The following is a 17500-nucleotide window of genomic DNA, read 5'->3' as shown; positions in this document are numbered from 1 at the left end:
CACACACACACACACACACACACACACACACACACACACACACACACACACACACACACACACACACACACACACACACACACACACACACACACACACGATGGCGGCGAGGGGGAGGCAGTGTGCTTCGCCACCTCCCTCTCACCTTGGACAGTGGCTTTGATTAGAGCAAGAACCGAGCCGAGAACGGCAGCTTTGGTGAGGCCGACGGCCACTTAAAAGGTGTCTGAAGTTGCGCCGATCAACACGCATTTGGGATGTGGCCTGGCGCCCTGGCCTTGCCTTGTGGCTTGATGAGTTTTGCAGACTCTATCCCATCAAGGAAGGAAGAGACCGAGACCGGGCGTACCCTGCAGGTCACGCATGAGGTTGTGTGGATCTGCATCGTCCGCACTTCAGGGGCGGAGGGGGAAATGGAGCACCGACAAGGAGACAGCTTGGTCCATGAGTCGTGGTTCCTTGCTGGGGTGAAGATGGATGCTTTAGACCAGGGAAGGCTCTGTTCAGTCTTGGAGACTCACGAGTGGAGTTGATGTTCAGTCTTAGAGACTCGAGTGGAGGCGGTGGCATGTGCACGCGCACACACACACACACACACACACACACACACACACACACACACACACACACACACACACACACACACACACACACACACACACACACACACACACACACACACACACACACACACACACACACACATCCACACACCCTAAAAATCTTGCTGTTTTTTTTTCTATTACCGTTGTAATCATGGCTGGCCCCTCTCCTCCCTACCTTTTCACTCTGTCCCTGTGTGTTCCTTCTTGGAAGATGCAAACTTGAAAATTAACCGACACTAAGAAAATGTTTTTTGCCATGAATAATTTATTCTCAAGTACCAGGTGATTGGGATTTCTTAAAGAAAATGTCACATTATTAATACTGGATCAAATAGAGTTTATAACCCTCCTGAAAACATACGAGTTTCCGGCATCTCATAAAGAAATAAATGTTGCTTTAATTGCTCTTAAGTTCTCCGACAGTTATATTTGATATAGTTTGGGCTCCACCACATGCAAGGTGTTTCGAACTATATTACTGTTTTAATATTTTGACCAATTTTTCGGACCAGAGTTTTGTCTTCTTCAGATATGTTATAGGCCCTTTGTCAAAGAGGGTTACAATTAAAATCGCAGTGTTCAGCACTTTATTCCTGCAGAATTTGGGATGTCAAAAGGTTTTATCTTTGCCACCTGTACTACAGGTGTGGCATTGACAAAGAGACGTGATTGGTGAAAGTTTTTTTTAGTTCAGCCTGTAAGTAGGCAACCAAAATAGAGACGATTGAACCCAGATCACATGTTGTATTGGAAAGTGGGAAATTAGAATTGTGTGATGATGCCATTTCAAAACCACTTTTTATTTTCATTCATGCGTGATTGGAATTACATCATCATGAATGTTTTTATTATCAATTGTACACATGAAGCCATTCATAAATTTGTCCTGTCTCTATCTCTCTCTCTCTTCTTTGCAGTGGTTACACCTATTCAGATAAGGTTTTTGGGTAAGTTTTCAGTTCATAGATGTTTAACCTTAATTATTTCTATTTTCACATTAAGTGTTGCTTTGTTGTTCGAAATTCCCTGCACTACTAAATATTTCTCATTATCCAGTGAAGAGAGCTCTGATGACATCAGTAAACTACTTGGTCAATGCAGGTAATATCAAGTTGCTTTTTTTTCTCTCTGAGTATGGCATTATTATATTAAATATAAACCCAGAAAGCACAAGGAATGGTAAGGATGTGAAATGTCTTCTGCAGCACGGGAAATTTCATTTTTGGAAATTACATTCCTCGCAAAAATATTACTTTAAAAAAGGATTTACCTGTGCAAGTTTTTGTCTTCCGCCCCTCGGACAAGGTCGGAGATGGAGGATATTAAAATGAGCTCCATTCAACCAAACGATCATCTGTCCATGTATGTTTGTGTGTACGCGATATTTCAAAAACCGTTGAACATAATTTAGCTTTCATATTGCAGATATCTCAACCTGATTAGATCACTGTATGTTGGCTGAATTACGTTGCCACGGTAACCATCTCGGTAATTTGGCTTGTGCATGCGACATTTCATACACCGTACAAGATTTCGCTTGGATATTACACAGATTGAGTCCTCAAATCGCCCAAAAGGCGGGGGACCTAGAGCATCAGCTCCTTGTTAAAAGCTTTTAAAAACAATTTTATATTCGTGACAGTTGTCTTGCATTGTCCAGATTTAGTAATTTCATCAAATAGAATGCGCAGACTCATTTGGATGACTTTGGCGCAAAGCATGGTGGCAAGAAAAAGTGCAGTTGGTTGAAAGCCCATATCTCGTACTATAATTTGAGAAGTGTGCGTGCGTGCGTTTGTTTGGTTGTTTGACTTTCTATGCACTATTGAACGGTTGCATGTTTTGAGTTGAAAACTGGGGGTTGCACGGGTGGGTTTTAGGGGGTAAAATATTAAAATTCATTCATTCTGGTGGTGGTGGCAGGACCCCAATTCTCTCTATATAAATATGTATGACAGAATGCTACTCCTGGTGGGAGAGGGTATTGCAAGACATTGCACGGGTAGGTTTTAGGGGGTAAAATATTAAAATTCATTCATTCTGGTCGTGGTGGCAGGACCCCAATTCTCTCTATATAAATATGTATGACAGAATGCTACTCCTGGTGGGAGAGGGTATTGCAAGACATTAACATACACTAGTTCTGGGGGAATTATCCAGTGCGTAAAGGCCCGGTCACACCTTGACGTTTTAGCCAACGTATGCCGATTTTTGAATTTTTTTTTCTAAAACGCTGGCACACGTTGAATACGTTATGGGTAAGTTTTGATAACATTGAGAGCACGCTGAAAAACACTGCCATACGTCGTTGTACGTTGGCTTTAAACGTTGTACTTTTCGGTTGTCCTCAAATTTTTTCATGCTTGAAATTTCACGACGTATGCCGGCGTATGACTCACACGTTCCGCTACGCTGGCCACAAGTTGTATGCACGGTCTGCGATCGTTGACAGACGTCAACACATGCTACTTGTAAGTTAATCATAAGTTGAGACGCGCCGAGGTAACGTTTAGCGTAACCCGAAACTGATTTCTAACCTATGATTAACGTGTTGTTGGCACGTTACGCGATCGTTGCCACACATCGACAGACGTTACTTTTAAGTTACTCATAGGCTGAAAGACGTCGGTATAATGGATCGTCCTTGCGTCAGCGTCCACGGCCACGGCGAGGACACTTATTTGCAGCATTCTTCAAACTTTTCTTCGGTATGACGAGGATGTTCACACTTCGATGTCTAGCTTGGCTATGATTCCAATTGTCCATCGGCAGCGTCTATTTAAAATAGTCGAGTTTGAGCGTTTTAACACGTTCAGAAGAAACGCTTCAAATTTCAAAACCTCAGCGTCAAAAAACAAAGGCGAGTGACAGCAATTTAAATCGTTCATTGTAAACAATGAAAATGGCTGAGTGGTACCGTTTAAAAGTCGTTGAGTGTAAAAAAAAAAATCCAATTGTTGAGCGCAAGCGTCTACTTTCAATAGTGGAGATGCAGCCATTTGAATCGTTGAGTGGCAGCCTATGAACCTACCCGTGGACACGCGGACGCAAGGAGGATCCATCATAACCCACACCCTCCCCCTCACACTCACCTACTACTGCCAACATGAACAAACTACTACTAATACTAATACTGATACTGATACTGCTGACATGGCCATCGACTCAAAAAGGAACTCGAAAACAATGTTGGGTTCCCTTTTATGAGCAGCATTTTTATATACCAATTCCCAAAACTGCTGGGAACCCGTCTTTATATGGCAGTTGTAACCTAGAAACACGTTCATTTATTTTTTTTTGTCGACCGGAAGACGTCATTGGAATACGTCTACATATGTCGATGTGTGTTGGGACTACGTAAAGAATTGGTTCAAAGCACGTCAAACATAAGTTAGAAATGTTTCGCGTAAAAAAAGACATTACCGCGACGTGTTTTGACTTATGAGTAGCTTATAAGTAGCGTTTGTGGACGTGTGTAAGCGTCCACATATCGTGTGTAAAACTTATCCCCATCGCATGCGGAACGTGTGTCGTACGTCGTAAAATTTTGAACATGTTTAAAATTTCTTGACGTACTCTACTTACTACGACGTATGATAGCGTACTTTAGCGTTCTACTCACATATACCAAACTTACTTATACCGTATTTGACGTGCCCCAACGTTTTAGACACATTTTTCTTCGGTCGGCATACGCTGGCAAGATCGCCAAGGTGTGACCGCGATGTTGACACTTCCATTTCTACGGCAGTTATGATTCGAATCGTTGTGCGTCAGCCTTTTTAATAGGCTACGTCACGACATCGTCGGCGATGCGTGCAACGCGCTATGCCGAAGTTAGACTATCGTTGGGCATCGGTTGTGTAGGCCGACAACAGGTTCAGCATTCGTTGGTATAAGTTATCTATAACACAACGAAACGTTCTGTGTCCATTACCAATGCGTTATACATAAGACCAAGTCGCTATGAATACGTCCGAATCTTTAAAAAAAAAACATCAAAAGTTCAACGCAAGCCAGCGTTTTACATACATTTTAATACGTTGCCATCGCTGGCTAAAACGTCAAGGTGTGACCGGGCCTTAAGGACGGGTTCTTCGCTAATTATGAAAACTGAGGCAGGAATTAAAAATCTGTGGTGATGGAATTGGCTTGACAAGGAAATTGACAAAGCAGCACTCCATGTCGTCATCAAAAATTATCCGCGCCCGGTTTTGCTTCCTGCAAGGGGTGTGCCAAATCGGTCGCATTTCTCATGCTTTTTCCAAAAAAAACCAAAAATCTAAATCTTGGTTTTTAAAAAATTCAGGAAAAAGATCTTCTTTTACTTTCATCAGCAGCAAATACATTTGTAAATGATTTTTATTTTATTTTATTTTTTAAAGGAGTCTTATTTGGATTTTTTTGGTGTGATCTAGTTCCCAATATGATTTTTTTTTCAGCAATATGTGCTATTTATATACTGTGGAGATACAAATAAGAATAAGAATTAACTTCAATATGTTTTCTTCCCCTTACTGTAAATCATGTTCATGATGTGCTTTGTTTGCTTGTTATCAATGATTTGTTGGCGAGTGAACTGCTGTGCTTCGGCAGGGATATCTCCCACTTTGCCTGTAAATGTGTTTCCAGTTAAACGTATAATACTTAGACTTCAATGAGCATGACTTTTGTTCCAAACCATTCACAGACTCAACATTCTTGTGCTGGGAAATGACCACTCTGCTGTGGCATTTTATGCCTATGGAATTTTCAAAATTGCTGAGCTGTCAACCCCAGTAAGTCATTATATTTGACATCCCTCAAATGTGAAAATCATATGTGCACAGTTTAAATGTCTCATCGTACAATGTTCAACATTAAAGCATTCAAATTAATGACACCATGCATTCTTGAGAAAAGAGACACGGGAAGGGTTACCCCCCTCACTTTTCACTACCATCGAGGTTTATCCATGCATTTGCACAACCCATAAGCGTTCTGCCAACTCTTCTCAGAGAAACTGAGGATTTTGCAATGATCTCTGAGAAAAGTTGCACTAAACGAACAGATCTTTTGGATCGAAGTTGGCTCTGTCATTGCATCCCTACGTTGCCTCCATTTTCTCTGAACCTCGCTCTTTCTCCACCCTGAGAGAACACAGCAATTTTTGATTCGTTGAGATGGCGTAAAATTTTGCTCAAGGACTGCTGAGCTGGAGTTTTTTTTGGAAGTGCAAACAAAACGATTTGCGTTCTGTAGTGTTCAAATACGGTATATATTTAATAAACAAACAAACGATGAATCAGAAGCTTGCCACCGTTGTTGCACCCTCTTTTACACCACCTTAGCTGACACGTTAAATTAGTTCTTCAAGCCTGTTGTTTGTGCTTTTCATGACATCCATCAAAGCAGTTAAGTTTCTTGTTTGGAATGATTTTTCAATTTTGTTTGACTGACAGACAGACGGATGAAAACAATAATCGTACTCTGTGTGCACGTGGGCTCGGGATGACATTCCATACAATTTGCCAAATTCAGAACCAAGGTACTGCTAAACTGCAGGTTCGTGTTCTGATTTGTGTTCAAAAGATAAAATTCAATTGAAACGAAGTCGTTCCTCGATCATCGACTGACTGATTGGCTGACAGAGTGAACCAATTGCTTAACCCCTACTTTATGCGACACACACGGGGTAACGACAGGCTGATGTTCATTGCTATTTTTGTAACCTTGATACAAGAAACATTGCATGTATGTGAAAGTTTGCAAAGAAAGTTTCTTCGACTTTTCTTAGCAATATGTAAACCTTCCTTTGTCTGCTTTACTCTAAAATTCAAAGACCGACAACCACACTGTTTAAAATGACAAACATCTGGTGTATTATCTCAACCTCATTATAGTCATCTAATGAAAGAGGTCATTCTGATCATGTATCATCGTAAATACCATTGTAAATGAAGGACATTGAGTTATTCATGATGTTCAAATCGCTATAGGGTGAGAACCTGCTGGATCTTTGATCAGGCTATAACATTTCTGTTTAGATCACCGTTTTCAATCTTAGTTTTTGTTCTCCATTGTTGGTATGTGATGGGGTTTGTTTGCATTATCTGGGGTATTTGTTTTGTGATATACTGGCTTATGGCCAGGTGGTGTTGGGTTAACGGTTAAGGTGGCTGGCTTGGGACCTAAGGGTCCTGAGTTTGAGCCCCTGTCAGCCATTGAAATAACACCAGTTGGGGTTGATTCAGTCTGTCATCCTTCTGAAGTCGGTGAAATGAGTTCCAGTGTAATGGGGTAATAACCATTTGGGGTAACCTGTGTTGGAGTGGAAACCCGTCCAGGGACTGTACTCCTTGCCAACGAAACTTTGTGCCTTTATGGCACGAAAGGAATGGTATTGTTGCGAATTCGCGCCCGCCGGGGTGCGGACGGCCACGTCACTCGAATCATGACCGCGTCGCCCACCGGATGGACAATTCAGTCGTGACCCTCTCAGAACAACGCCGGGAGCTAGTCACGGGTGGGGGTTTAATCCCACCACGACCGTGCCAGTTGCCCACCCGCGCAGGATAGGGTTGCTCGCCAAATTCGATCTACCTAAGTACCTGCACGGATGGTCGACCAGGCGATCGTACCACGCCACAGGCAGACTCCGGACACGAACCACTTAAGCAGTCCGTTCCGTGCTACAGTGATAACGGAGCGGTGTTATCATCGGCCTCGACGGTTCCGATTAATTACCGGTGTCTTAAGCCCACTACGAACCCTTTACGTGAAGCAGGATGGAGGGTCAATAAAGAAAAGACGAAGCGAAACGGGAAAACAGTTCACACAAAGCACATTTATTTCCCGGCACACGGAAAGCACACACATACAGCCAAACAGTCAAAATGCACATACAGCAACAAAAACGAAAGCAACAACGACGCAGAGTTACTACCGACTACGTGCACACACGGCAACACTTATACAGTTTTACTTTACAGACGGCGCCAACACATTTACTCAAAAGCAAAGGAAAGAAGCCACCCTCATAGACAAGGGGGCAGGTGGGCCTGTAGGCCAATATGTGCGCGTGACCTGAAGGGGCGGCCAGTCCCGCGAGACCGGGGGGGGGGTCCGACCCACGTCCTCGTGACTCGTTGGCGGACGAGCCGCAGATGTGGCCGCGTGGCTGTGCCCCGACACCGTGCTCCTTGGTGGGTTTCGTTGGCACGACGTTTGGAGTGGGGTGGGAATGGGGCCCCCTTGTTGCACTATCTCAGCACGGGGGGAAAAGGGGAATTGTTGATGCCCTGGGGGAGGGAGAATGGCTGGCTGGCTGGCTTGGGTCCCACGACGAGCGATCCCACACCGCAACCTCGTCGCCGACCGCCGTCCTTCTCGCCTCGGACCCGAGCTCCTTGGCCTCTTCCCGCAACTCTTCTCAGCCGACTCCAGAACCCCACTCGATGACACTCCGATGACTTCGCCACCCAACTCCACTCTTCCTGCCACACCGATCACTTCGCCACCCGACTCGACTTACTTCATTCGCCTTGCGCTCGCCTTCTTATAGGCCGGTAGGTGCAGCTAATATGCAAATATTTGGATCAGGATGACCTCGGGGGCGGAGCCACGCTCGACAATGGTCGGAGGAAACTGGGGCATGAACCTCCCCTGATCCTAGAATTTGCATATATCTTTCACACAGACGCGCCTGGAGGCGGGGCCAAGCCGCCCCGCGCTTGCGAATTGGACAGAGCAGAAGTGGGCGTGTAGCGTTTGTAATCCGAATTTTCCTCGGAAAGGCTGCTATTTGTGCTCGCGGCTCGGTGCGTATCGCTGAACGGGCCCAAGACAGCCCGACGCTCGGTGTTCACAGATGGTGCGGGAATGGCTGTAGAAGGAGAGAGGTGAGGGTGGTGGAGGGTTTTCGGTGGTGGTTTGATGGTTATGGTGCCGTTTGGGAATGACGGTGATGCGATGTTTGCGGGATTGAGTTGTGAAGGTAAAGGTCGTGGCTGTTGGCGGCGTTGTTGTTGTTGTTGTCGTTGTCTGAGGGTTGAGCGTGGTTGTAGTTGGTGACGATGGCTGGCGTGGTGGTTCAGGTGCTTGTTGTGTGATGGCGGTTGAGACGTGTTTGGTTCAAAATAAAGATAGAACAGAATAACGGCTATCTCAAAGCGTCGCAGCCCGAATGAATCACATAAATTCCCTCCAGACAACGGGTTTGGGCTAACTACACATGTACTTAAGAGATATCTCACCTACGGGTCCTGAATGGTGGTTTGCGAATTTCCACAGCCGCAACAGTATTATTATTGAACTGACCTCGAAAAAATTTTAAGGACAATGCCCCTGGGATCACCTGGTAGAGCCAGCGAACCACTGGTAGGTGTGGATGACCCACAAAATATGTAAACTAGCCGATGGTTTTAACAAACTTGTGAAAGCACCGTGCGGTGATGATTCCTACCCAATTACATCTAAATTGGGTTAATGTTTTTTGAGAAGTCAAAAGTAGCGATCCTGAAATCGTAATGACTTTGACGTTTAAATTGACCGACTTGATATTCAAAAAAAATTGTTATTTGAAAGGCATCAGGAGGCCTTGGTCCTCAGAAGTTCGACAGTTTGGTGAAAACAGGAATATTCATGTTAGCATCACGGGTGATGAAAGTTGTGCTCATGTTTCATCAAAATTGTGTGTGTAGTTTCAGAGAAGAAGGCAAATACCTATCTTGGGTGGGGGGGTCAAACCTGGACCCGCTTTGATCCCTGTACACCCCCTTAGACCCTGATTTAATTTTTTCTTTTTTAATGCCAGGAACAAACTTTTGTACATCACGGATGATGAAGGTTGTGGTCAAGTTTCATCAAAATTGTGCGTAGTTTTGAAGAATAAGATCCGAGCGTTTACATACTGATTGAATGACTGATTGACGGATACCGCACAATGATAATACCTCACCTCAACTATGTTTCAGGTGAGCTAAATGTATGCTGTTGTACTTCCTCAAGCTACCAGAGACCTTCGAGTGACACTCATTGGTGGATAATGAGCACATCATCACATGTCCTCGACTTGGCTTGAGTATTTTTGGCATGAACTACAGTATTGTGATTAGGCAGGGAGAATATGGAACTCTTGCCACCAAGGCAGGGAGCAATTGGGGTTTGTAGAATGATATTGCAACAAGCACCGGATTCGGACCTGTGTCCTGATCTCAATCCTGACTACAGTGTAACGGTGGACTGCAGGGTGGTTACATGGTCAAATTTACCACACGCACAATCCCCAATTTGGTGACGGACCATCAAAAGAGACGATACACTGTCCGCAGGGAAAGCCCAAACAGTCTTTACTTCGGTTTTCGGCATACAGACACCTCCAATGAGAATCTGTCGCTCAAATAAGATGGGCCGAGTGATTGCACCCAAGGCGAGCTAGCTATGGTTTTAAAATGCCCTCCGATCGAAGATACGCGGCAATTCCAAACGGCCGCAAGTTTTACTCGCGCCTCGGTTAATGCCAAAGTCACGAACCGCATACCAGCCCACCACGACAATGGTGAGAACGGGTTTTGTGGGACACGAAAGAATAACTTTCTCTTCTTGCGTTGCTGGTGCAGGGCCAATGCTGTGGCTTGAGAGGGGGCTGTAACAGTGGAGCTTCGGTGGGAAGAGGTGATCTGGTGTACCATGTATGGCTTTGTCATGTCTCTGGGGCTGCGAGTCTCCTCAGCACTGCAGAACTCCCTCTCAGTAGCTCGGTCCTTCACTCTGAGCTGCTCTCAGTCTCCTTGCTCTGAACCCGTGCTGTGCTCGAGCTCCGACTACTACAACAACTTCCCTGGGTCTGAACTCCTGTGGGCTATAATTATCTAGCGACGTGTGCCAATTTGCTGTCCCCTAAAACCAACTCGTGCCATGACACACCCACCGTTGCCATGGTGCCAAGCGGTTCCTTGATTCAGCACACGGTCATGGAATGTCCTAGTCGTGCTTGGATGGGATCCGCTCGCTTTCTGTGGAGCGGCTATCGGCAGTTCATTGTAAGAAAACGCATGCAGTATGGGCACATAACAAAGGAATGATTTCAGGATTCAAGAAGGGGAGGGGAGGAGAGTGGGGGTTTAGACACATACGGAGGGAAAAGGAATCATGATTGTCAGCTCCTAATACATTCTTCGACACGTGACCTATAATTTTCACCAGGTACCGTACTTTTAACTTGTACTGATGGCATAACTCGGCTATATTACTCCTATTACCCCCTTTCTCATTCCAATATCTCGAGTTGAAATATTCCCCCATGGGATTCGGGATGGGTGATAGTTATGAGTTGGTGTCGAGAGGGGCGATGTGAGATAGCACTTTATGGAGTTTCTCAATTCCTCCTTGATGTAACTTGTCCGTCCATCCATCCATCCATTGGGACCATACTCTGTGCAGAGCGTTGGTGCTGCCTAAGCAGACTCCTTGGCTATTGGACACAATCCTGGACGGGTCGCCACTCCGACACAGGATACCAGCAAGCTGGCACTCATTTTGCTGACGTCGAAAGGATGACAGGCAGAGTCAACCTCACCTGGTATTAATTTAACAGCCGAGGAGGATTTGAACTCAGGATCCGAGGATCCCAAGCCCAACACCCGAACCATTAAGCCAACACCAGGCATGATATAACTTGTGCTTGAATGAGATGTAACGTGGACCCCTCACCATCCAATCAAAGGTAAACGGGGTTGTAAAGCCAATATGAGCATAAGTCAATGTTTGCTGAGACAGCAAAAAAAAAAAAAAAAAATAAATATATATATATATATATATATATATATATATATATATATATATATATATATATATATATATATATTTCTCCATCGTGAATCTGTGGATTGAGCAAACACTATTTTGTTTGATTAGTGTGACCACGTCGAGCTTTATGAGTGTTACTGGTTACAGAAATACAATGGCTCTTGTGCTCTGTGCTTTCATAAAACTATTACTGCACTAACTTTCGAATAGCTCTGTGACTGAACTTATTTGCTATATAATGGCTGTTTGATTTGTGTACTTCGCCACCATAGTACTGTTGTGGTTACCAGATTCGCAAACCACCATTCAGGTCCCTTAGGTGAGGTATCTCGGTAAGTGCATGTGTAGTTAGGCCCAAACCCGTTGTCTAGTGGGAATACATGTCATTTATGCGAGCTGCGACTCTTCAGGATAGCCGTTTTTCTTTTACTATCTTTATTTTGGACCAACCGCCATGATCACAACCACAACATCAACCACCGACCACAACCACCGCTTCACCACAACCGCCACGACCTTCACGCACACCTCACAACCGTAGCATCGCCACCGTTCTTGCCCCGCTGTGGGTACCGGTGTTGGACTCATGCAGAACGCGCGTCGAACAGCGTGTACAAAATCACGGATTTTGTGCTTCAAAAACGGATCAAAAACGACACACGCCCACTTTTTGCCGTCCAATCGGTGAGCGAGGGGCGATTTGGCCCCGCCTCCAGAACGATCGATATATGCAAATTTGTGGATCAAAAAGCCTTCACGCCCACTTTTTCTCGGGCCAATGGGGAGCGAGGTGAAAGGTCAAAGGGAGGGGGTCAAAGGCGAAGTTACGGGGGGATAAAAGGACGATGTTCGTCAGTCAGAAGAGAGTCGCAAACGAGAACGAGAAGGAGTCGAGAACGAGAAGGAGTCGGAACGGAGGGGACGAGTGTGGAAGACTGGAGCCCGAAGCCTGCAGTGGCTGGAGAAGCTGAAGAGAGTCGGACGAGGGGGTGCTCGCGTCGGTGCCAGGAGCTGCACGCCCGAGGGAGGCCGGCAGCGCGACCTGGCCGAGGTGGAGACGCACACCAGGGATAATAAAGATCCTCTATACCCCGAGCATCAGCAACCCCCTCCTGTTTCCCCCCGCGCTGAGATAGTGCGACCAAGGGGGCCCCGTTCCCACCCCCTGCCAGGCACCGTCCACGAGGCCCGCGGGTTGCGGGGCCATCGCCGCTCCGCGTCTCATCACCAGACGGGTAGGCCCGACCCGGTCTCGGCCTCAGGCCTGCCTCATTCTTGAGGGTATTTCTTTTCCTTGGTTTTGGGTATGTGTTGTCGGCGCCGTCTGTGAAGTAGAATTGTATAAGTGTTGCCGTGTGCTCGGTAGTCGGTATTAGCTCTGCACTGTGTTTTCACTTTTATATTTGCTTTTTGTGTAAATGGAATTGTGTTTTCTTTTTTTTTTGTGTGCTTTTGGTGGAATTGTATGCTTTTGTGTGTGTGTGCTTTTTGTGTGGAATAAATGTGCTTTATTGTTGAACTGTTCTCCCGCTTCGCTTCGTCTTTTCCCCCATTGAACCCTCATCTTGCTTCACGTAAAGGGTTGGTAGTGGGCTGAGTACGCCCGATAATTAATCGAACCGTCGAGGTCGACGATAACACCGCTCGGTTATTCTGATAGTACGGAACGGGTCGCTTAAGTGGCCCGTGTCCGAAGTCGACCTGCGGCGAGGTGCGATCGCCCGGTCTACCCTCCGCGTGGGTACTTAGGTAGGTCGAATTTGGCGAGCAACCCTATCCCACGCGGGGGCTGATTGGCTCGATCGCGGTGAGACCGAAAGGTCCACCCGTGACTGGTTCCCGGCGTTAGTCCGAGAGGGTCACGACTGGATTGTCCGTCCGGTGGGCGACGTGCCGTGATTCGAGTTACGTGGCCGTCGCACGCCGGCGGGCGCGAAAACCGCAACAGTACTCTTGTACAGGAAGGTATGCGCAATGACCAATTGATGAGTACAAAAACCTGGATAGTACTTTGATAACATCATTTTATCAGTTTGCATGCAATTAACTTGTGCTCATTGGTCTTGGTGTTTTTTGTTGTTGTTGAATCAGTTATTTATAGAATGTTTTGTTGTTTGTGATTGGTTGAACAGAAACCAGGAAGAGTGAAGGAACTTTGCCTATCTGACAATTTGGAGGCTCTCTCTGCCATTGTGGAGCTTTGCACAGAGAACGAAGCTTGTCTTGTCACATATCTTCAGGTTAGTTGCTCTACAGTCACACGCACGCACGCACGCACGCACGCACGCACGCACGCACACACACACACACACACACACACACACACACACACACACACACACACACACACACACACACACACGCATTTTAAGGCCATTTTTCCCTGCTCGAGCAGGGGTTAGCCTTGCGGGCCCCATGACAATCATGGCTCCCTTTTTTGAGGAAATATTTTATGGCCGGATGCCCATCCTGACGCCAACCCTTTAGTCACCTCTCACGACACGCAGGGATACGGTGTACCTATTCTAACCGGGGAACACACCCGGACCAGTACGCTGGTACTCATTTCACCGACCTCGGAAGGATGACAGGCAAGGTTACTTTATACCAAGGAAGAAATGCTTTTCCATTTTTGATACTTCACAAATCATGTGAATCTAAATATTTTTCTCTGGTTATATCTTGGCAAAAAAAAGTCTTGATAATGGGTTACAGCAGGATTCTTCGCAGGACACATGTCAAAACGGATAGCCCCACCAACCTCTTCGTTGTCTCTCTGAAGGAAGGTTTTCCTTGCGTATATAAATATAATAGTGACGGTGACAGGATTTGAACCAGGTGGACATGAGGTCAAATCTACCACCAAGACGGTCACCAGTCTAGTGATGGGCAGTCCTTGGGCCTATACGTCATCTGCCATGAAACCCCAAAATATCTTTACTTTCGTTCCCAATGTAATTAACTCCAACGAGCCCTACTGCCTGCAACGCATTCGGTGGTTCGAAAGAATTGGGGGCTGAACAAGACCCTTGACGAAACACCGTGCTTGTACCCTCCGAGGTAAGGATGGGGTTTTCATGCCAATTTCCAACAGTTGTGGCTTTACTCACACCGCGGTGTATCGTTCTCAATTCCAGACTGCGCACTAAACCAATACTTCAATGGTGGAGGAAAACTGGACTTTTTAAAAAGAAGAGAGGAGGGAAGGACAGTGAATCAATGTTACAAGCAATGAGAATTCTTCATAAACTATAATTACCGTGCCCACGATAATCCTGATGGCTTGCTCGTTACCTTAATCACTTTCATTCAGGGTAGACAAAAGGACAGAGAGAAAGACAAGACTGAGAGAAACCTGTCCACATATTATGTCGGTGCATGGTGGTTCTTGTGTGACAGGAGTGGAGTGGTGAGCTTTGTTTAGAGGAGATGTGCCGCATCTTGGTCCAGGCTCCTGTTGGCTTGCGTCCTCGTGCTGTGACCTCGTGGACTCCATTTTGGTTCTGCCATTGCGTCTTGCATTGTTACGTACTCATACCTGCAGCACTCACACTGGGGGATGTCTCCAACTGCCAGCAAATCTTCACCTCACTCGACTCTAGCCAGACCACCCCCGACTCGCTGCCAAAGACTTGCCCCAATCCATGCTGTGCTCCACCTTTTATAACTGCCCGTGAGCTGGTGTGGCTTTTAGAGGGTTCTTGCCCCTCCTCGTCGGTGGGCGGGGTGATTCCCATCATGTCTTTTCATACGTTCTACGGGGTGTTCACCAGCACTGGTCCATGCTTGAGAGGGCAAGAGAATTAGAAACACATACAGACAGATTACATAGCCTGGCGTTTGCTTCATGGTTAAGATGGCTGGATTGGGACCTTAGGGTCCTGAGTTCGAGACCCTGTCTACCATTGAAGTAACACCAGGTGGAGTTGACTCAGCCTGTCATCCTTCCGAGGTCAGTGAAATGAATACCAGTTTACTGGGGTAATAACTATTCGGGGTAACCTGCATCGGAGTGGCGACCCGTCTGTGGCTGTACTCCTTGCCAATGAAACTGCCTCGGCAGCCCTATGCGCCTTTACAGCACAAAAGGAATGGTCATATTATTATTATTATCATTATTATTAATACAGACAGACTGCAAAGGGGAACATTATGGAGAATTAAGGTGTGGGAATGGTAGGGGCTTAGACATCTACATAATGGTAAGGGGGGGGACTCTGGATTTCTACTAAAACACTCTTTGACGCGTGACCGATCATTTCACACAAAAACCAAACAATTGTGCTGTCATTTATTTATGAAATAATTAGTCTACCTTACTTCCATTTACCCCTATGGCCGTCCTCACAACAATATAAAAGACGTTTCAATTTCAGTCATTTGAGGAAGTGAAGTGTGTCTTGTATTATATTTTTATTCAAATTGTATCAAATAGAATACAATGGACCATGTTGAGGCTTGTCAAATCAAGTTCAAATACTGTACCTAAAGTCTAAACAGCCTGGTCAAGTGTAGATAGACTAAACAGGCTGGTCAAGTCTAGAAACACTAAACAGGCTGGTTGTCAAGATAAACTAAACAGGCTGGTCAAGTCTAGAAAGACTAAACAGGCTGAACGTCAAGATAAACTAAACAGGCTGGTCAAGTCTAGATGGCCTAAACAGGCTGGTCAAGTGTAAATCGACTAAACAGGCTGGTCAAGTGTAGTAAAGACATCAGTTGCATCACCAGCCTGGAAAGAGATCAACTATATCAACAATCACTTTGAGTGAAATAAGAATAAAGTTTGCAGAAAAAAATAAGGATTTGCAAAGCCAACTCTCAGACAACCGATATGTTTACTCGACTCCGTCAGCACGGAATTTCAGTTTTTATTGTTGAGCAATCAAAACAGAGTCATGTTCCTCCTTCCATGACTCCTGCTTCATCTCGCCATTCAGAATTTACCTAAATTTGGATTGAACAGACCACTTTTGCTTGGAAACTCCATAATTTTATATAAACAGGTATTTAACTGTAGAATGTGGGTTTTATAACGATACTGTAACTATAAAGGGGACAGCGCACTGATTCTGCAATAGAATAAATATGCAAATTGTGCTGAAGTGGTCATAACACATCTTTCTTCTCTTCTCAACCCACTGCATATCCTTCGGTCACAGTGGGACACCAGCCTGCTATCAACTTGTTTGCAGGAGATAACTAAAGTGGCTCGGACATTCACTCACATCTCTGCACTGCTGCAGGTCAGGCTCACAGTACTTGTCACCTTTTCCCTTCTTTATTTCTGCAGAACAAAGTTTGGTCTTTTATAAGGAGCCACAGAGGAAGAGGTAAAATATAACGGTAGTACTAGGTCATGGATGACCAAGCTGTTCCATTCTTTTTCTGTGTTGAGTGCAAGAAAACCAAGAATAGTCTTCAGTCGGGGATTTCTTGTGCTCGTCACCAAGCTGAAAAATTGAGTGAGATACTGTATCGTAGACAAAAGCAATGTTTATTTTTGTTTTTCATTCGCAGAAATCTGTCTGATGAAAGTGCATAATCTGATGGATCTTTTGCAGTATCACCAGCTTACCATTCAGAGCATGAGTGGTGCCATCGATGATGTGTTGTTGGAGATGGACACTGGCTTGACGAAATATGTTGAGGTTTTGTTACACACACACACACACACACACACACACACACACACACACACACACACACACACACACACACACACACACACACACACACACACACACACACACACACACACACACACACACACACACACACACACACACACACACACACACACACACACACACACACACACACACACACACACACACACACACACACACACACACACACACACACACTGTGTGCTCTTTTTACTTTGAATATTTTAATAAGTAGTTCAGGCTGATGAAATAGCTAGACAACAGGATGAAGAGGTTGCAGACAGAATCGGAGGGCAATGGTACAAGTGTTGGACATGTGTTCAAAGTGACTGAAAAGGGAGGTGGGGACATGCAGTTGGGCTCGTGAGAGTAAAAGGCTGTGAGAAGGAATGGAAGATGATATGAGATGCCAGTGATCTGGAACCTTTAAGCACTCGA

General features: G+C 45.4%; 1 protein-coding gene across 1 annotated transcript in view; it reads left to right on the top strand.

Annotated features, from left to right (window-relative positions):
• ANAPC4 (anaphase promoting complex subunit 4) overlaps positions 1 to 17500 on the top strand; it is a 176951-nt gene that overhangs the window by 43179 nt on the left and 116272 nt on the right. The window contains exons 5-10 of the mRNA XM_085891169.1: positions 1523 to 1552; positions 1662 to 1706; positions 5296 to 5383; positions 13526 to 13633; positions 16556 to 16639; positions 16958 to 17044. Of these exons, the coding sequence (XP_085747295.1) occupies positions 1523 to 1552; positions 1662 to 1706; positions 5296 to 5383; positions 13526 to 13633; positions 16556 to 16639; positions 16958 to 17044 (442 nt within the window). The remainder of the gene's footprint in view (positions 1 to 1522; positions 1553 to 1661; positions 1707 to 5295; positions 5384 to 13525; positions 13634 to 16555; positions 16640 to 16957; positions 17045 to 17500) is intronic.

This window comes from Eptatretus burgeri, chromosome 8 (assembly GCF_056783735.1).
Source record: "Eptatretus burgeri isolate ZD-2024b chromosome 8, Ebu_testis_v1, whole genome shotgun sequence".
Lineage (NCBI taxonomy): Eukaryota > Metazoa > Chordata > Myxini > Myxiniformes > Myxinidae > Eptatretus > Eptatretus burgeri.
This window is presented reverse-complemented; position numbering and strand designations above follow the sequence as displayed.